Source organism: Dendronephthya gigantea, unplaced genomic scaffold (assembly GCF_004324835.1).
Source record: "Dendronephthya gigantea isolate DGI-Jeju-01 unplaced genomic scaffold, DenGig_1.0 000158F, whole genome shotgun sequence".
Lineage (NCBI taxonomy): Eukaryota > Metazoa > Cnidaria > Anthozoa > Malacalcyonacea > Nephtheidae > Dendronephthya > Dendronephthya gigantea.
Window position 1 is genome coordinate 162,511 of NW_021163168.1, and position 20,712 is coordinate 183,222.

A 20,712-nucleotide genomic window follows, 5' to 3' on the forward strand; every position below is an offset into this window, starting at 1 on the left:
CACAACCAATATTTAATTTTTAAACATAAGAAGGAGAATATGAAACAAAAAAACGTTGAACGAAAATTCCCCAATAACGCGTTTCGTACGTCGGTATCTGCACGCCAGACAATACTTTAAATCCTTCAAATAATTTTTTGAAAACCGAATTTAGTATTTTAGCAAGTATGGCATTGTTTATTGTGAGTATTGCATGTATGCGAATAGGCTAAGACGATCTAAGCCGGCTTAGTCTAAGGCCTGATAACTGATAAGTGATAAGAACATAAACCATCGTAAATTTCTGAAAATGAAGTTAAGCCGCTCGAGCGAGACAAATTATTGAAATTTGAGCCTCTAGATTGGAAAACGGCCTTTGATAGTCTTATTGACTTATATATCTGCGCCGCTATATAAAGACAAGTCACAAGTTTCTCTGCTGCGCAGAAGCTTTCTATTGGAAAAAAGTGACAATTTTTGCTTTATTCGTGGCCTACATAGATCATATTTTTAAAAATCGCTGACGGTCTGATAAAAAGTCAAATCAAGGCCCGACAATTCTTATCACCTGTGGTTAATTGTTACTTGTTACACAATAAATCCCGTGTCAGTGGAACAATGGCAAAAAGATTATGTACTCCAGGGTAATTTGTTTTAATTACACCTTCGGCTTCAGCCTGGACCAAAAGGGTTCATTCGCTGTCTTAACGGTGCCAATTAGAAAAAAATGTAATTAAAGGAGTCGATTATAACCTAATAATCGCTAATATATTGAAAACGTTAAACAAACACAACGAAAAATAGTTTAAAACCAAGGGATAAGCACTCCAGCGTCAAGAATTCAGAAATTACCAGGAGGTCAGCGGTATGCCCTTTAAAGCACATGCTTGGAATTTAAATAATGGCGCACGCGCTTACTGAATGAAAACTCAGCTATTGTCCACATATTTGCAAACTTCAAAATCTGTTCGTTCTCGTAGTAAGGCGATAGAAAATGATTCCCTTGTAAGCAATGTTATGGATTTGACTGAAGGAAATGTTTCTTGCAATGGTAATGATGATGGTGGTAGTGAATTCGATAATGGTTCAAGTTACAACGAAGGCGAAGCCCTCGAAGCAAAGCAAAGTAGCAATGTCAACAGCAGCCCTTCGCAATGGCCGCTGAGGCATAACATCGACAATGAAAGCCTTGAGAAACATAATTCTTACTCGTGTAATGGTTTTCGACAAGCAAAAAAACCTCGATATACTTATACGGGGAGAATTTCACGAATTCCTTCGCGATATCTCGACACAGATTCGGATAGTGGCGACGGAAGTGTAAGGTCTGTAAAAGATAGCCAGAATAGATTGAAAGTTAAACGAAGCCGACGGAGAAGAAAGCTGCCAAGCAGTAATAGTAAATTGCATGTAAATGGTTTTAAAGAACATGGGGCTGCTATGCTGCTTCCTGTTGTAGAATTTCAGGTCGACAGGATTACAAATAATTTCGGGGAGCAAGAATGTCTTGCAAATGTCGAATACCCCGATGTTTTTGAAGACACTTCTCCAATTTCGAACGATAACATTTCACATGTCGCCGATGAAACCCCAGACAAGGACTCGTTGGACCAAATTACTTCGCAAGGTAGTGAAGTAATGTGTGAAAAGGCTTCTAAGCCCGATGCTGTAAACGGAGAACCCACATTGGTAGATAACTTTTGCTCCAGACAGTCTAAACAGACAGCAGAGCATTCTTTCACAAGCAATGGTTGTTGCGTTGATATTTCGGGCAAGAACAATGGCAGGCGACGCTTCGAATCGCTAATAAAGCCAGAAGAGGAATCTACACCAGAAATTAACGAACATACACATTTAAATCGTTCCACGACACTTGTAAATACATCATTTAAAGGTAATTATTTGCACGAAACTTCGAATTGTGTTTCGTCAATGAGACAGACAGTCGTCAGCCCAAAACAAATTTCAAACGACTGTCAAATGTCGTGTACATTTCACAACGGCAATGCGGGATCATTTATCGAAAGACAAAACTGTAGATATTGTAAAGAATGCACTTTAAATTCACCATCCGTAAATATTTCGGCTGAAAATACTCAAAGTGGTACAGAAAGTAAGGAATTTGAACTTAGTGGCAAAGTAGCTGGTGATATTGGAAGTAAATCATCGAAGAGAAAACGTATTGTAAAACCTTGTGCGAAGCTGGACAAAACATTTATCTTAAAGGACATGCTAAAAGACCCAGACTCTGCCAAAGCTGATGGATCACAGTGTTTGAAAGATTTAAAAATGAGAAAGGCTCTAGCTAAGAAACTGAAGCTTCGAAGAAACGAGAAAACTGTCAAGAACGATGTTTTAAAAAGAAATAGAAGAAATGGGGCTATATGCAAAGTAAAGAAAACTTCTTGTGCTAAGGTGGATGTTGAGGTCGAGGAAAATCAGACTAACAAAATGAACAAGAAGATGGGTAAGCTGACCAAGGTAAAGGATTCAGAAGCATCAAAATCTTCAGAGGATCTTGATAGAGTTTTGGGTATGCGTCGAAGTCCTAATGGTATTTACGAGTTCCTTGTTCAGTGGCAGAATGGAACGAGTTGTTGGGTATCATCAGATGACGTTGTAATGGATAAACATAATTATTATTTGCGTGAGTATCTTGTTGAATGTGAGCAAGATGTCTCTGTGGTCAATCGGGTACCATTTCAAGCATATTGTTGTGATAGCCTGAGCTTGAAGGAATGTACGTTTGCATTCAGTTCACAGAAGGCTCTCCGGAAGATGCTCTGTAGTGAAACTGATGTAAATACTGTTCGTAAGTCGCAGGTTGGACCAACAAAGCAAAAACATGATGTATCTGTTAAATATGAGGAAAGCTTTTGTTATATTACACTCAATCGAGAAACATGCAAGCGTAAAGGTACTTGTCTAAAGATAATGTCGGATCTAATCACGGCTTTGGAAGATGTGGCAACAAGCCAGTGTGATGTGGTAGTTATGCGAGGTTTGGGAAGTGGTGTGTTATGTGGAATGAAACTTGATGATATGTCCAAGACAGGAGTAGAGAAAGACAATGTAGTACTGGCCAAAACCAGGTATTATATTGATTCAATATTGTTTGTGTGTTATATAACACTATATTATTATTATTATATTTAACCAGGATACCCACATCACCTATAGTGTTTTTCAGTGGGGTCTTGCAAATATATATCTGAGTGGGAATTAAGTCACATCTGAGTCTCTAATGCCATAGTCCCCTGTTACTTTGCTACCAAATTGCTCTGAACATTTTGCAAAAAAGGGTAAACATCCTATTTTAGACAGAAAAGTCAGTCTAATATTTTGTATGTCTAATAAGTGAATCTAATAAGTTGACTGTAATATTTTGTGAGTCACCTGCATTCCATTTTTGCAGGTGTTATGTCTTAAAGTTTTAAGAATCCTTTGCATTAAATATTGCACTCAAAATCACAAAAAAATCTAGACCTTACAATTTTCCAGTATATTATATATCTGCACCAGTATTTGAATGTCATTTCACAGGTTGTTTTGTCATGCAAAACCATATGTCCAAAATTGTAAAACTTTTAAAAATATTTTTATACTTTATTATACCGGTATTGAGATACGTTTTGTACAAAGACCAGATAGCTCTATCCAAAAGATAGTGTTTTTTTTAACTGTCCCAAAAATGCTGCAACTTCACTATCCAGCTTTTTGCACAACCAGCCACTGATAGTTAAAAACAATTATTATACAAGTTTGGTTGTATCTCAATTCTGATTGGGTAGGAGCCTACAGATAATAAACAATTATCTATAGGATGGCCAATAATTTTTAAGTGTTAATGCCAAATTTTTATCAGTAAACAAACTGACTTTGAAATCTAGTATTGCCATAGGTATTTATTCAATTACATACATTAGGATAATATGAAAATACAATATTTCTAACTGCGAAAATATCATTTTTGCAAACTGATCAAAAACCCCATTGGAAAAAAGGAAATTTCTTTCACTGATCACAGAACATGTACAGCTACAATGTGTACAAAATGTACAATGATGCATTTCTGCATATCTTGCAGCCTTTAAAAATCACTGTGTTATATATTTCAAAGGTCTACTATTGTTTTTATGTATGTACATAAGTGTTTCATTTGTTTTGAGTCTCTTATAAGAAGTGAAGTTTATTTATTATATATTGGTTTATATAAAAAAGCCGAACAGTATATCTTTTTGTGGCTTGCTAGGAAATGTGAAATTTACGTTATGTTATGTTATGTAAAGAAATAATCTCTCTTTCTCCTGGGAATAGTTTCCATTCTTTTGTGGAAACATGCAACCTCCATTTAGACTACTAAATCAGAAACAAAGACAACTAATAGCAGTCACTTGTATTGCGATGAGCTTCATTTATAGTACAGTACACTCTGTTTATGGGCATGGCACTGATAAAAAGGTACATACTTGTGCTGCTTTCATGTTCAGCATTTGTATTGGCTGCCTGGGGCCGGTTGTTCAAAGCTGGGTTAGCGCTAACCCTGGGTTAAATCTTACTCCACTGTTTTGGTTTATATGGTTCTGCACCGCTGTTTGTTTCAAGACTTTACAAAATAAGACTACTATTGATCAACAAATATATTTATGAAAAAACATGTTCAACTTCATTAACAAGGAATTAAAAAAATTGATATGAAATTTGAGTTAACCGGCTTTTGAACAACCGGCCCCTAAACACAATTGAATATGGTATGGATACCAATTTTTGTCTTGCCATGCTAAATTTAAATTTCATTTGTATATTGAATGTATACCTGCATCCAGTATATAAAACCACACTAGTAATTTGCATTATGAAAATGTTAAGAGCTCATTCATATGATTCCACATACCTTACCTATGCTATTTTGTTATATTAAGTTTTAGTATAAACTGACTAATAGGCTATCACTTTTCCTGCGTTCTGATTGGCTACGCTACTGGTAGGCTATTAGTGATAGCCTACTAGTAGCAAAATTCAAAACAATGGCGGAAAATTCGCGTTTCGCCGAAGTATCTGAAGATTTTTTGGACGACTTGTTGGACAATTCCGTACCAGAAAAAACAAAAAAAGCAACAAAATACGGAATTGCAATTTTTAAGGGTAAGAAAATACATAAAAATAACGTATACTCAATTGAATTTTTATATTTAAACTGAATTTTAAAACATTTTACGCGAACAACAATTAAAATATTTTCTTCCTTTAATATACGAAATAAATTTCAGAATGGTTTGCAAGCCAACAAGAATTTTATATTGTGTTTCCTAGTTGTAAATTAATGTTATAGTTTATACTAAAACAATTAGACAACTCGGCCTCGTTGTCTATGAGCAAATAGTCAACTCGGCTTCGCCTCGTTGACTATTCGCTCATAGACAACTCGGACTCGTTGTCTAATTGTTAAATAGTGAATAATTCTAAATTTATAAAATTTGGGTAACTGTATTAGGAGTTTTCGTAAGGGGGAGGAGAAGGCCCTGGGTACGAGGTTGCTAGTAGCTAAGTTGAAAGAGCACTGGACTACCGCGGTCACCAATATTTTTAACTTGCCCGGTTGGTCACAATTATTCATAATTTCATGTAGTGTTTTTATCGGTGCAAACGTATCACATATTGCGCGATTAGTCGTATACGATAATTACTCCGACGTACCTGATGGTATAGACACGCATATACATAAACATCACATAACGTGCCACTAATAGTGTTGGTTATCGCTCCTGTTACACTATACTATAGGATTCGTTGAAAAGTTCTTAAAGTTTATAAAAATAACAGAATTAAACAAAATATGGGTAAGATACTGACAGTGTGCCTGATAAGAAAATGTTTAAAGAAAATGTTTAAAGAAAATGTTTGTTCCTTGGTATTAGAACTTACGTCCTAACGTACAGTTTATGCTATTACCTCTAGAAGTAACTTTTTCATATCTTTTTAGGTATTTTGTGCAAACATTAACGAATTACCCAAAGCTTCTCGTGGCGCTGATCTCAAAATCAGCTGAAGGTATTGGTGCCGTGATTCTCTCATTATTCGATATGATCTGTGATGAGGTGAGGTTTTTTCTGCATCTTTCGATTTATATTAAAAGGGGAAGGTTAAGTGTATATTGCAGAATATTGCATACATGCAATTTTAATCGGGACCAAAGGTTCGTTGAAACTTGACAATTAAGCCCCACTACACTCAATTTACTGGCACGGCACGGCTAAAATGGGCACTTGTGCCGAGTTTTATTAGTGCCCAGGCTACCAAAACAAAGGCTGTGCACGGGTATCCATTTGGCATTTTAGTCCTGCCGTGCCAATAATTTGAACCGTGTCGACCTAGCTATTTGTAACTCAGAGTAGCACCATCGCAATATTAAAAATAGGTACGCGTACATGTGGGTAGCCTCTAAAGAACTGGCTGCAATAAAGCTAAGCCTTGGCAAAAATTGTGCAAGTTGTGCAAGTTGTGTTCACTGTCATACAACTGTATCATGCTATTACAATTAATGCATTTTACACCTCTTGGCAATACAACTTCACTTGACCTTGAAGTTAATTGAAAATACTGTCCAAGTTTCTCTAGTCCTTCCACTGATATTAAAACAAAGTAATCCGATGCTGATGGTCCTCCACATAAATTTTAGTGAATGCGAATCAAACACTGCAAATACATTAGGAATTAAAGGGCATCATAATTGCAACAGTTTTCATACCAGTAGACCTTACGCATAATGACGTATCAAGCCGTGACGCCTGCAGGGAATTCTGGTTTTAGTAATCAAGGTAAAAATTCAAAATTCAAACGGCTTGTGAATCGCTGTATTCAAACTTCAAACGGCTTGTTGCGTCATTATGTATAAGGTTTATTGTAGGCAAATGTATTGTAAAAGTGTGATTATTTATCCTTTCAAACTCAGGTATACATCAGTTAACAATAAAAAACTTTTGTTTACTCGGTGATAATACCATACAAACTCCTTGCACTAGTATTGATTTCACTGTTTAGAATTGACTGACCTCAAATATTCATTGATTTAATTTTTTTGTAAATAATTGCATAAAATGACATAGTTACATCCTGTTTACTCGTACCAAAGATTAAATAATCACCCTCATTAAAATCAACATTTACTGTACAGGCAGCATCAAGTATATCATATTATCATTTATAATCCAGTCCTAGGGCCTGGATTTTCCTCCACGTCATTTGACAGTCTTAGCAAGTTAGTCACAATCGCATGTACACATTATGATAGTATTTGAACATAGTCATACCACAAGTACAATTCACGGTTTATTAATGGAAGGCAAATAGAATACAACAATAGTAGAACAATAGTATTTGATTCCAACGCCATTAAGCACAGCTTGTTGCGGCAGTCAGTAAAGTTGTGGTGTGAGCTAGTAACGCCCATATTTGTAGTCTAAAACTCGCGTGAAAATTCGCTCGTGCAAATCCGTTCGTTCGACCACAATGGACAATTGAGCGATTGAAATAAACAAACATCGCAAAATATCTTACTTTGGCCTAAAAATTTGCCAAAACCCTCGAGCGAAATAAAAATGGCAAATACCTTCGAACGATAAAGAAATTTTCTTTTCAATAAACAACTCACGGCATTTTCCGAAAATTGCGAGGAACGCGCGAGCCAGTATGGTTAGCTACGTACGCGAAGCGGCTACCCACAAAAAACTAATACACTTGGAAACCAATTTAGGTATAAAAACTATAAGGTATAATCACAAGTATACTGTAGTTTAGGTCGCAGCACTATAATCGCAGATATAGCCACTCAGCATAGTGTTTTTTGAAGTTAACTGCTGTTTATGTACTCAAAATTTTATGCAGCTGTCCCGCCTGGAGTTTGTGTTAGGTAGTGTTGATCTCTCACAAGCTAAACAATTTGTTTTTTTAGGAAACCTGGGACCAAAAGCAGATCCTAGATCCCTGTGAAAACAGCACTAAAGGGGAGAATAATGTTTATACACTACCAAGACTTGCAGGTCATTCGTTACCGAGTGAAGAAATACTCATGGGTAGGAATGTTGTTGTCTCTGAGCCCGGTGAATCAAAATCGTCTCTCGAACCCATCCTAGCAAATTCTTCTCTTGAACCAAGTCTTACTGTGACGAGTACAGTAATGGAAATCGAAGCAACTTTGCGTCGTTTCGGAAAGCAAACATCGTTTCTCCAAGTCAACGAAGCGTTTCCAACTATCAAATCGGATTTCGCTTTGTTTGCAAACATGAATCGTGAGAATTCCTCTGTACCCGCGGGTGACAGTTGCTTAGGTAACACCGAGGATGGGTCCTCTGTAGCTGTTCGTGATGATAGCTTATCCAATAATACTATTGACGTCAATGCTGACCTGAATATAAGTGACCCAAATCCTGTCACTGTCAATTCTCACCCAGGCACCAACCTGGATGAGGTGGACCGAGGGCCGCCAGACCCTGAAATCTCAACGAACGCTAATTGTAATGAAAACAACGATAGCGACCAACGTGTGCAGGCCGATGCTGATCAAACTACGAAACACATGCAGAGAAATATTTTTACGAATGCAAATGAAGACTCTAGAAGTGACTATGTTCCAGTTACTGTTGGCCAGAGTGAAGATAACAACACTAATATTGATAACAGTACATTGAACAATACTACAGGAACCGTCAGAGATCAGGCTGCTCCTAGCGAGGGTGAAATAGAACATGAAGTCCATAAAATTTTGGATATTACAACTTTAGACAAAGGTATTGCAGAAAGCACCAAAACTACGGATGCATCTGATCTGACCGAAAGTGCACCAGTTGATATCATTAATGACCATGAGGCAGCCAACAAACAAGATAGTATAGAAGATATTCAATCACAACACGATACCAGTATGAAACCTAAGAATATTTCTAACCAAGCTCATTTTTCGAGTTCAATCACTGAGTGCATAGGAAGCGACACAAGTTCCATAAACAATTTAGGGGACGGTGGGTTAAATGTTGCGTCGTCTATGGACAGTTGCGAGATCACTTGTAGCGAGGTAAACAATACCACGAGAAATATCTCCGAGGCAGGCAGCAATGAGCACGATTCCTCAACTGACAAGGACAGTTTTACAACGAACATTCACAATGCTGCGTTTGGATATGCAAAAACGGAGCACAACGGCACTGGTACTATGGACAACTCACAAGTTGTCACTATGGCTGAGCGTACGTCAAGCGAATGCATTCACCACGATGACATTAAGGATAGAATCGATGTTACGTCAGAGAAGACAATAACCTGCGGTGAATTTAATTCAAGTGAGCAGGTTGTTGGTGCAGAGAGCTCAGTACGAGATATAAGTGGAGATTCGTGCGATTCGACGCAGTCGAGACTAACTGAAATTCATACGAATGAAAACAATTCATTAAGCAACAGGAAATTAAGTCATGAATCTCACGACATAGAACTGGCTAAGGTTGAAGATTTAAATAATGGAGCAAGAGAACTTACTGCTGTGAACAGCAAAGTAACGAATAATACCCAACATTTTACAACAAATGAAGTTGATACAGATATCACAAACTATTCCAATGCATCAGACAGTTTCCAACTGGGAACCATACCACACGCAATTCCCGACGCAATTCCCGCAAGTCCTGTCGAACACACTAACGCATCGTCTACAACATACTCGGCAACGGCGGCAGTTGACCGATATCTTAGAAAATTAGAAGCTCAACTCGAGGAAGAAAGACGACAAGCGCAACGATACATTGAAGAGATTTCAAGACTGTGTAATAATACGATTTTATACGAGAGTTAATAAATAATAAGGGGGGTATAATGTTTATATTTGGCTGATAGATATTCTAGGTTTACAACGCTTTTACTTGTGAGGGCTAATACGTTTCCACATCTGAACAGCTATTCCGGCTTAGCAGGATTGTCTGATTGTGTGATCATGGTGTATTACGCCGAAATGGAATTCTTTGGTAAACGGGATAACTCTTCCATGGGGAAAGAATAAACTATTTCACTAATGAACACTTTTCCGTGGTAACACCATTGTCTAAACGTTTTTCGAAGACGTATACATAGTATAAAACTGACCATGCATTGTTTTTTCAATACGTCCAATTTCCTGTGGCAAGATAGTGTCGCTAATTTCAAAGGAAGTCTATCAGTGGAAAATTGCACTGGCTTGCCTATGAGGCCATGTGAAAGCGTTTTATACCTACCAAATAACTATCGCATTGTATACTTGAAATTTGTATGTAATCGTTTTGGAATTTTTGTAAATTGATGTGTTCGTGTCACGCATGTAGGCTGAATTTATTGATGTAAATACATACTTTCAATACAGTTTTCTAGCAAAGATTGTAGATAGTCTGCACGCGAGATTTCTAATTTATTCGAAAGGTATAGAAACCGAATATTAATTACAATTTTCACAACCTGTCTGACGAGTTATGCACTTATTTGTATTAATTACCCGGTGATAGGTATACTGTACAGGGTGTCCCAAAAAAAACGAAAACTATTGAAATCACTCATTGTTAAAATTTGAATGCCGTGTTCACGAATTTCAGCCCGTGGGGATTTAAGGGTGATTTCAATAGTTTTTGTTTTTTTTGGGACACCCTGTACACAGCTATAGAAGTACGTGTAAGTGTGGTAAGTGGAATCCCGTGAGAAAGTTTTTCCTCGTGAGGCCTTGTGATGAAAACAACACGTATACCAAAGGTCGCTAATTAATGGTAAGTTGATGGTTAGAATCCCGTAAAAAATTTCACTATGCACTTTGAGAATAGGGTTAGATATAAAATGAGTACCTAACGTCACACGCTCTTGTGATGCATTGGTGCAGACGATGGTTCTCAAAATGTATAACTTGATCTGGATGGCTCGAATCCCTCCAATATTGTTTGTTCACTATGACCTTAATTTGGAATAGGATTATAGATAAAAAAATAATGATGGTCGCCAATCACAGGTGGTAAAATAAATAATCTTTCTTGCGCAGCAAAAGTTCTTGTGGTGTATTGGTTACGACAAATTATGGTTTTGCAAGTTGTCAGTCGATGGCTCAAATACCGTAAAGACGCATTTTCACCACAACCTTACAGAAAATGATTAGATAAAATAAATTACCGTTATTCGGGAAGACCACGGTCTCCCAGGTGGCATGTGGATGGTTCGAATCCAAGCAAAAATATTTTCATCCTGATCTTTAATAGTAAAAGTTAAAATGGGGCCCACAGAAACAATTGTGCCAAAGATGGTTCGAATCCAGGCAAAAATATTTTCATGAATAAAGTAAATCCTCGTTCAGCACAAGATATCGTGATCTAGTGGTGAAGACAATAATTACGAAAGTGGCAAGCGATGGTTCGAAACAGAGTATAAATATTTTTCATTATGACACTCGAGAAAAGGTTATTAAAGCAACCAAATAAGCATAAGGAAATTAGCTTGTAGGTACACCACGTAGGTTTTCGGTCCGTTACCCTGGCCTTCATCAGTGCAATGACCTGATAAGATAAGGTTGACTAAATAGCTGCAGGCTTTCAACAATCACTATTGTTATATAGGTGCTGTGTATTTTAAATGTGATTGGTTCATTCGTAGTCACATGACTTTAAATAAATGCTTAGGGGTATATGAGTATAAAACATACTCCTATTTATCCCTTAATACCCCTACCTTTTCCTATCCTCAGACACGGCTTACTATCCCCTAACACTTCTAATTTTTTTCAGAAAGCTTACTTTTACAACAACTTCTAGACAGTTTCCTTCCACTGATCTAACAACAAACCCCTTCAGTCTACTCCTCGCCCGAGGCGAGCGCATATTCGCCCTCTTGCTCTTACACTCACAAATTCTCACTTTACCATTTTTTTCAGTTCAGCCAGGACTTGAGCTATCAGATGTCGACTTGGCAGATCAACGTCTTCACCATTGGACCACTAGTTCTTGTGGTGAGAGGCTAGTGTTTTTTTTATTTTACTTAACCCTTTTTTTGGACGAAGTGAAATGAAGTAATAATCTCAATGAGGAAACATTCCTTTAGGGACGCGAACCCGGCGCGGCTTTAAGGCTCGGAAGAGTATCGCCTTCACCATATTTAATAATTTCAATTACAAAAACATTCCTTTCAGGGACTCGAACATCCGCGTGGAACTCGGGAGAGCGTTGCCTGAATGCCTTCACCACTAGGCCACAAGGACATGCGGTGAAAGGCTACATTTTTTAATGAGGAAATCATTCCTTTCAGGGACTCGAGCGAAGGTATTAAAACCTGGGCAAGCATTGCCTTGATCACTACACATTTTTTTATTTTTAATTACATTAGTAATATTAAAATTGAAATAACGATTTCGAGGAAAAAATTCCTTTCATTACTCGGGTAGCCGCCTTCAAACTTGTGCATGGTAAACCACACACTTTTTTAATACTTACTCGGGAAATTTTAAATGAAATGATAATTTCATTCATGCAGTAAAACATTTCATTTATGGACTCGACTCACTCGAGCAATTAGTTAAAAGAAAGATGTTTCTGAGAACGTATGGGCAAAAAAGTTAAATATTACGAGTTGTATAAATATATATAACAAAATAATGTAAGCATAAAACCCTAGGTAAGCTTATATCATCGCATGCACCGTAGCTTTTAACACACGAACAACAAAATTTCGTACTAGCTTTGCTTGTTTTTTCGTTCCTTATCCCCTGACACAGTGTCAGTGCTAAAATTTCAAAAATATCTGATTTTAAAAGAGTTTACAGTTTTTTAAACACTCTGTACATCTTGACTTTGGTTGAATAAATTCACTGCAAGTGTTTTGGCGAGTCTAGATTATTGTTCAGTTTTTAGACAATCTCATTTTGTTCAAGAAGACCACCATACATACCCTATCTCTTACCCCTTATTAAATTATTTCAGGCCAAAATTATTAGTTATTTTAACCACTAATTCCGACCTATGGCGACGGCATACACTTCAGTCTATTAAAAGCTTCTTTCTCTAAGTTTTCTCGATGTGCTGGGTGTGCTATTTGAATGAGTGCATGTGCCCGTTGTCTTAAATTCTTTCCAAATAGATATGCTATGCCATACTCTGTGACGATGTAATGAACATGTGCTCGGGTTGTCACAACACCAGCACCTAAAAATAAGATCACATGCGTATGAAGGCCGTTTTCCACTTCGTAACGTAACATAACGTAGCGTATTTCTTTCAGATCAGTATTCGATCAGAACTAATGATATAAAACAATGAGACACGCTACGTTTCGCTACGATACGGTTGAAGGGAAAACGGGCTTAATGTGTGAACAAATGGCCATACAGTATGCATGGCTATATGGATAGTGAATTCCATAAATCGGTTGGTATCGATCGTGCCCATGTTAATTGCCATATATCCATACAAAACGACCATTGACACCGGTCTTGCAGTTGGGTTAGAATATGGTATACAACACCACCGTTATGCTGTACTATGACTATAGTGTGGAAACAGTATGGGTCAACCATATTTCCATAGTATATGGCTTTTGAAAACTCAAGAGGTAATTGTGATGTATAGGTGCTTCTTCGCTGTGGCTTCTTCGTGAAGCAGGATTTTTCGCTTCGGCTTTGCAAATGTATACCAGGGGCCGGTTGTTCGAAAGACGTTTAGCTTAAACGTTGGATAAGCCGAAGTTTAAAAATACTCTTTGACATCTCTCCAATGACTGAGCCTGAATCTTTTGCATTCAATATGTACTTCCATTGAAAACTGATTAAACTATTTACATTGAAGTATTTCAGTTCGGTTGTTCAATAAATAGATAATTTTGTTTTCCATTTTGAACTTATCCACCGTTTAAGCTAAACTCCTTTCGAACAACTGGCATTATTGTATAGAAAAGGTCAGATTGCAGAGTAGGTCATAACCAATGATATAAAACATAACTTACCTTGTTTGATGTAAGGCACCACCCTCGTCTCGCCTTTACTTGTCGTGGAAGGAAAAGCTAAAATTGGTTTTCCCAAACCATCATAACCCAATGCTGCCCCACGAATAAAATCTATCTGTCCCCCAACCCCTATATAAAGAAACATGCATTTCAACAAAATCTAACACGTATATATTTAGTTGCATTAAAAGATCACGCCACGCGATACTTGGAAAGGTCTCGTATCCACAAGTAGGAATTATTTTCTCTACCGGTAATATTCTGAAAAATTGTTGGTTTTCTTTTATATTCGTTCGTGAGAGCAGGCTCGGCAGAAATACTAATTCTTCTCATTTCTATATGATTTTAGCTAGCTTCCTAATATTGACTGGGTACCAATAAATGAAGCTTGGCCAATCGGAATGCCTTGAAGGTTCAATATTTCATGTAAAATCATAGGAATCCCAATAAATACTATTTGAAATAATGAAAGTTAGTCCAGTTGCGGCTGTGAGTTCAGTGACGTCACGAAATTTCGCCTGGTTTGTCATTTATTGGATACATACCGGAATACATCCTTGTTCCTATAGAGTCAGAAACAACCTGGCCAGTTAAATCAACTTCAATACATGAATTAATGGCAGTTACTTTAGGATTTCTGGAAATATTTTCGACCTTGTTCACAAAAGATATGTCCATCATGTCTACAGAAAAATGGATTGAATCGGATTATCGACATTTCTAAGAACTTGATATTTGCGATACATTCAGTAATACGACTCTCACCTACTGACGGATTGTTATCTATGAACTTAAAGAGGCTCCGAGATCCCATTGCGAAGGAAGAAACTATCTTCCCAGGTCGAATAACCTTTTTTGCGTTTGTTATGCATCCTTGTTCGACCAGTTCAACAACTCCATCGCTGAACATCTCTGTGTGAACACCAAGATCTTTGTGTTCATGTAAACATGACAGAACTGAGTTTGGGATGCTTCCAATACCTATACCGCGGAAGAAGATAGTTTATCGGATGAAACAAGCTCAACTGATCTGTGAAAGTAATATGGTCTGAGCATGCGTGCCGACAACTTACAACTGCAGAGACTCCATAAAACAGTAACTGAAAGGAAAGTTACAGCGATACCTACCCATTTGTAATGTGGCTCCATCGTCCACCAAATTCTCAGCCACTAGTTTTCCAATGGCTTTTTCCACATCATTTGGTTCTTCTGATTTCATTTCAGGCAAAGGGTTGTTAACTTCAACCATAACGTCCACATGAGATTTGTGAATCAAGCTGTCACCAAATGTTCTGGGCATTGACGGGTTGCTCAAAGCTGTGAAGGTAAGGCATGGCTGTTATATAGCTAAATGTGATACGACAACTGCCTAAAATAGACAAAAACACTAGTAGCTACTGTCAACTCTCTCGAAACGTCGAGAAATGTTTTTTTTGCAGTTGTCATTGTCGCCGCTGTTGGCATTATTATCTAGATTTATTTATTAAACTCGTATGTAATGATCAGCGGAGATTAGTTATCGCGTATGCGTAAAACATATTAATTATGCACATATATATTAGGTAATTAAGGTTCTTGTGTATCTTAGGTAGCCATTAGACCATGAGTTTTTTTTTCAAATCTTAATACGAATAATGAAATTATAAAAATATTATACATCGTGGAATTCAGACGTTTCACTCAAATAACTATACGTTTAACATAGACATGCTTACCAACAATAAACTTTGCATTTTGGATTGCAGCTCTTGTAATATCAACACTTGGTCCGAGGCTACAAAAGCCGTGTTCATCCGGCTGCGAGACTTGCACGAGAGCAACATCAATATTCAAGATATTTCTTCGAAACAAAAGAGGTATTTCACTAAGAAACACTGGCATAAAATCAGCACGACCTTCATTCACCGCTTTTCTCAAATTTCCACCGATGAAAAGGCAGTTATCTCGGAAAATACCTTTAAAAAAGAATAAACCAGAATAAATAAACTGTTCTTGGTTTTTTAACCAGCTCCTCCTTTTTACCCTTGTGGTACCTTAATATCATTAAAAGATTTCGAGCTGCATTGAGAGCAAAAAAAGTCAAATTATCACATGGCATATATAAAACTCCGAAAATAAGCATTCTTTGATTGGCCCAATGAATCAGAGGCTGTAACATAGCTATTTAGAGAACATTCAAAAACTATCTGTAACCAGAGATTTTTAAAAACATGACAAATAAATTAAATATATAGGTTGAGCGGAATCTATCTCGGAATGAGCGGGAATCTTTCTCGGAATGAGCACATTTTATCTCGCAATGAGAACAATCTATCTCGGAATTTAATTTATTAACTTTGCCAGGTACAAACAATATTAAAATGTATTGATTATTCATCAGCATTTTTATTTATGATGTGTGATTGTCTTTTTTTCCTAACTTAAATTAATGTAAATATGATGTATACGTTATGTACTTTATGTACGTTAAGTACGTCATGTACGTTAATTATTTTTATACTTTGCATGCAAACGGCCCCTTGAAAATCATTTTTAATGAAGGGCTAAATAAGTTTAATTACATAATAATAAAATAATAATAATGAAAAAAACAAAAACAAATGGCAGGAAAACGCAACAGCTTAAACCAATTACTGCGCTCCCTAATAAGGGGGATCTAGCTATATCGAAATGGGTCGAATCTATTTTGGAATGAGCGTTAAATATCTTGTAATTAGCGGAAACTATCTTGAAATAAGCGGAACCTATCTCAGAATGAGCGAAATCTATCACGGAACGAGAGGAATGAGCGCCCAGTCTATTTTGGAATGAGCGCCCAGTCTATTTTGAAATGAGCGCACAGTCTATTTTGGAATAAGCGCACAGTTTATTTTGGAATGAGCGCCCAGTCTATTTTGAAATGAGCGCCCAGTCTATTTTGAAATGAGCGCACAGTCTATTTTGGAATGAGCACACAGTTTATTTTGGAATGAGCACGCGGTCTATTTTGGAATGAGCGCCCAGTCTATTTTGGAATGAGCGCAGTTTATTTTGGAATGAGCGCCCAGTCTAATTTGGAATGAGTGCGCGTATATCCTGAAATAAGCGGGATCTATTTTGAAATGAGCGGAATCTTAGTATCTTGGAATGAGCGAAATGTATCTGAAGTATGTGCTCTCAAAGATCAAATTAGAAAATAAGAACACTGCTTCGAGTCAAATTTGATAGGTGTATTTATAATTGCTTGCCCTAGGTTGTCAAAGGATTTCCAAAACTAATTATTTGCATATGACTGACCCTATACGGTGATGGCAAGAACAAGTGAGATACAAACAATTTTTTATTGATACTGTTAAGAGATGTTTATTTGGCAATGAATTTGCAATAATATTGATGTCAGAACTTGTTGTATTAATTGTGACCCTATATGATATTGTGTTCTGACAAGAAATCAAATCTATCAAAATCATATACACAAAAGCGTTAAGTGGGCTGTGGCAATTTGAATATGAGGCTGAATTGGTTTGGGGATCGAATCCAGTCACTTATTAAATTTATTTTAATTTACAAATTATTTTTATTAAATCTTGCACCAAACAACCAAAAGGCTATATATGATTTCCTTCAATGTGCTTCAAGTGCCACATGCTCGTCGGTAAAACTTGGGATGTTGTATCCCCCCAGTGAAAAACTAGTCACGCTATATGTCCCTGCCCATACCTTCATATTCCTTTGAAGCATATTCTGCTTGCCCTTCTGTGTGGATGTGAATTACTTCAACATTTTTGAGCCCTGTGGACTTTCCATGTTCTGACATGGCTTTAATAAGTGGCAGAGGAGTGGCTGCTGCACCTTGGATAAACACCCTGTCATCTAAAAATAAACAAATGATATATTTAGTATTGTAATACACATTCACATTGTATACTGGTTATGACTATACAATGACTTTACATTACTTTAACTTGCCCCTCTTAGATCTTTTGCCCCTCCTTACATATATAGGTCCTCTACTTTAAATAAACAAACCAGCGAGCTTAGTAGTAAAAAGAATACAACAGGCAAAGGTAATGGGTGCATGTTGAGCATATATAGGTTAATGCAGAAAAATAATTAGGTTTTTAAGTCAAGCAATTTAATTGTGACTTGTACAATTTGTATGTCTAAGTTGACTGTTGAAATGTGAAATTTAGAGATAAATAGTATTATAATTTAATTCATACATAAAAAATATATAACCAGTTATATAACCAGTAATTTTTCAAATTGACCAAAATGGTAAACTCTGTTAACATATTTCTCTGGCTGTCATGTACTAGCTAGCTAATTAAATTTTGAATCCACATCCAAGTAATCCAAATATGAAGTAAGATGTATATAGTTAATAAGTTACAACAGGGAACGAGTTAAATACAGTTATACAATCTTAATTGATACGTGTTACCTAATATACTCCAAATAACCTGAAAATTGACACATGAATTCGCTACCTGATTTTATTGCAGAAACAGCTTCTTGCGCTTTTGAAATTTTCGGGTGCCTTCCAACGATTGGAAATGCCGGTTCATAGCTGTAGTAGCTAGAAATATTCGTTGTTGAAAAGGCCATCCTTCCCTGCCGCCACAAGCCATTTCGAAACAATCCAGAAAGAGACCTCATTTCAACTTTCAAGACAACTTTGTTCGCCGAACGAGTGTTTTCAGAGTTTATAATCGATTGCAGACAAGACCTTTGTCATGTTTTTTTGTTTTGAAGTGTTCCTGGACATGCTATAAGTCATGAACGGCGGAAATATGTTGCATTATTAAATAAACATTGTCTAGCTGGTAGTGTGATGTGACCAGGTTTTCAATTTCTGAACTCTGAAGCACAGTTTAATGATATACAGTTATGGAACTCGCGGCGGAACCCTTTGATGTTGCTGTCCCCCTGCCTACGCCATTCCACGCGCCACGCAAATTGCTCTGGCAAGTGTATTTTGACTCTAAAGTAAGGGAAAAAGGTGTTCGAAAGACGAAAAATGTTAATATTTTAAAGCTGGCTCTATCGATCTCCATTTTTGTGCCTAAATTTTAAAAACAAACGGTAAATGGTTGTTTTTTTGTAAAAAATATATGCGTTAGATTAAAGAGGTAAGAAATACAAGCGCGAATGATTTTCTTTATAAATATCAAGCTGATTGCCAACATCGTCGTCGATTATAAATTAGGCAGTTATTTTTTCATCCAGAAAACATCTGAGCTGATCTTAAAAAAAGCATGATTGATGTGTTAATATTACAATTCAAACACACGAAAAAAATCATTGAAAATAATTTATTGTGCCATAAAACTAGCAAAAACTACATGTTTTTTATTCGAATCTTGAACTTGAATTCAAAGGATTTACAATAAACAAATGCAACTTTTACCTATATACAATACTTTTTACATGAGTATAAATCCAACTTCACACACAAAATGGTAAATGCTAACAGATATTAATTTCAGTTCATACATGATTGTAATATTCATGAAGGACATGCAAATCAATTTCCAATCTAATCTATGCAATTCTGTGTGGCTTCTATGAGAAGATTGAAAGCTATTTTACAATTTTTGGATGTGAATATAATGAAAAATATAAATATTTTGTGCTCTGAAACTATAATAATATGATGAATGTGTCCTAACCTTCCCTTTTACATGGAGTTTTAATGTTGCAGAATTAACCTTGCATGGATAGATTCAAGAACAAGGCTTTTTGTTGAGATTAATTACATGAATGAATTTACACCAAGCCTAAATAATTTGAGCAGTTAATGCATAAGGGTAATATAAAAGCTTACCTATATATGAATAACATAAATTTCTTATACTGATATGCAAGCTATAATTCTAGAACCATTGTCTAACCTTGCTGCTGCTGGTGCTGCTAGATAATTCAGTTCTAGAATTTCCATTGGTGCCAGCCCAAAGAGGGCCGAAGAGTCCAAAGTGAAATAATAATACGCATAGGAGACAACATATATAGGGTTCACAAATATCAGTAAACTGCGTATACGTTGTAAAGCATTTTTTTAATAGCCATCTAACTTGCTATCTTGAACTGTTGAACAGTAGAACTCAATGTCTTGATATGTCATCTGCTCAAAGTTAACTTTGAGAGATTGTTTTGCCATCTAGAAAAAAATATGACTGTATGTTGGCGAAATATAGTCATATAGACCTACATTTATTACATGAAATACCAAACCTTCAATTTTTACCTGGCAGTTCTGGCAAGCTTCGTGTGAAAATCGCACTCCTCGTAGTTGTATTTCCCGTTTTTTTCCGTTTTAATTCGTATTATCGCAGTCATTTTTAATCCAAAAGGAGCAATGTCGGATGGATAAATAAAATTTGTCAAAAAAACGAAGAGCAAAAGACCTTGGCTTTAAAATTTTATTTTTTCTGCTAAAAAATCGAATTTTCCTTATTAAAAAGTGCAAAAACACTTGCCAGAGCCTAGCGCGTGCGCATTAAAAACAGGGGGACAAGATTTGCCGCGAGTTCCACCTCTGTGTAGTACTCTGTGTCTGAAGGCATTAGCACAGAATACCTAACAGAAGTGGAACTCCTGTACTTTTTTCGTAAGTGTGATTCGTAATATTCGTCACTTAGCAAGTGCATTTTTTTTAGGTAGTCACCCCCCTGCCAATACTAAAAATGGGCTAATTTTAGACATTAGCAGGGGGGTGACTACCTCAAAAAAATGCACTTGCTAAGTGACGAATATTACGAATCACACTTA

The 20,712-nt window shown here is 36.6% G+C and overlaps 2 protein-coding genes across 2 annotated transcripts; one reads left to right on the forward strand and one right to left on the reverse strand.

Moving 5' to 3' along the window:
- The first annotated feature begins 881 nt into the window (after positions 1-881).
- Positions 882-10,449, forward strand: LOC114537486. The gene is made up of 3 exons (XM_028558522.1): positions 882-3,071; positions 5,963-6,077; positions 7,931-10,449. Exons 1-3 carry the CDS (start codon positions 901-903, stop codon positions 9,818-9,820), a joined length of 4,176 nt encoding a protein of 1,391 aa, XP_028414323.1. The 5' UTR covers positions 882-900; the 3' UTR covers positions 9,821-10,449.
- Positions 10,450-12,329: 1,880 nt separating this feature from the next.
- On the reverse strand, positions 12,330-18,803 carry LOC114537512 (4-hydroxybutyrate coenzyme A transferase-like). The gene is made up of 8 exons (XM_028558552.1): positions 18,432-18,803; positions 17,662-17,814; positions 15,678-15,917; positions 15,091-15,279; positions 14,728-14,943; positions 14,508-14,645; positions 13,963-14,091; positions 12,330-13,166 (listed from the first exon to the last, which is right to left on the reverse strand). Exons 1-8 carry the CDS (start codon positions 18,598-18,600, stop codon positions 12,982-12,984), a joined length of 1,419 nt encoding a protein of 472 aa, XP_028414353.1. The 5' UTR covers positions 18,601-18,803; the 3' UTR covers positions 12,330-12,981.
- Between the last annotated feature and the right edge of the window lie 1,909 nt (positions 18,804-20,712).

Coding starts and splice junctions, on each gene's coding strand:
- LOC114537486 (XM_028558522.1), top strand. CDS start 901: ATGAAAACTCAGCTATTGTCCACATATTTGCAAACTTCAAAATCTGTT. Junction 3,072..5,962: donor GTAGTACTGGCCAAAACCAG/GTATTATATTGA, acceptor ATATCTTTTTAG/GTATTTTGTGCAAACATTAA. Junction 6,078..7,930: donor TCGATATGATCTGTGATGAG/GTGAGGTTTTTT, acceptor TTGTTTTTTTAG/GAAACCTGGGACCAAAAGCA.
- LOC114537512 (XM_028558552.1), bottom strand. CDS start 18,600: ATGAGGTCTCTTTCTGGATTGTTTCGAAATGGCTTGTGGCGGCAGGGA. Junction 17,815..18,431: donor TGTTTCTGCAATAAAATCAG/GTAGCGAATTCA, acceptor GTTTATTTTTAG/ATGACAGGGTGTTTATCCAA. Junction 15,280..15,677: donor AAATGCAAAGTTTATTGTTG/GTAAGCATGTCT, acceptor TTACCTTCACAG/CTTTGAGCAACCCGTCAATG.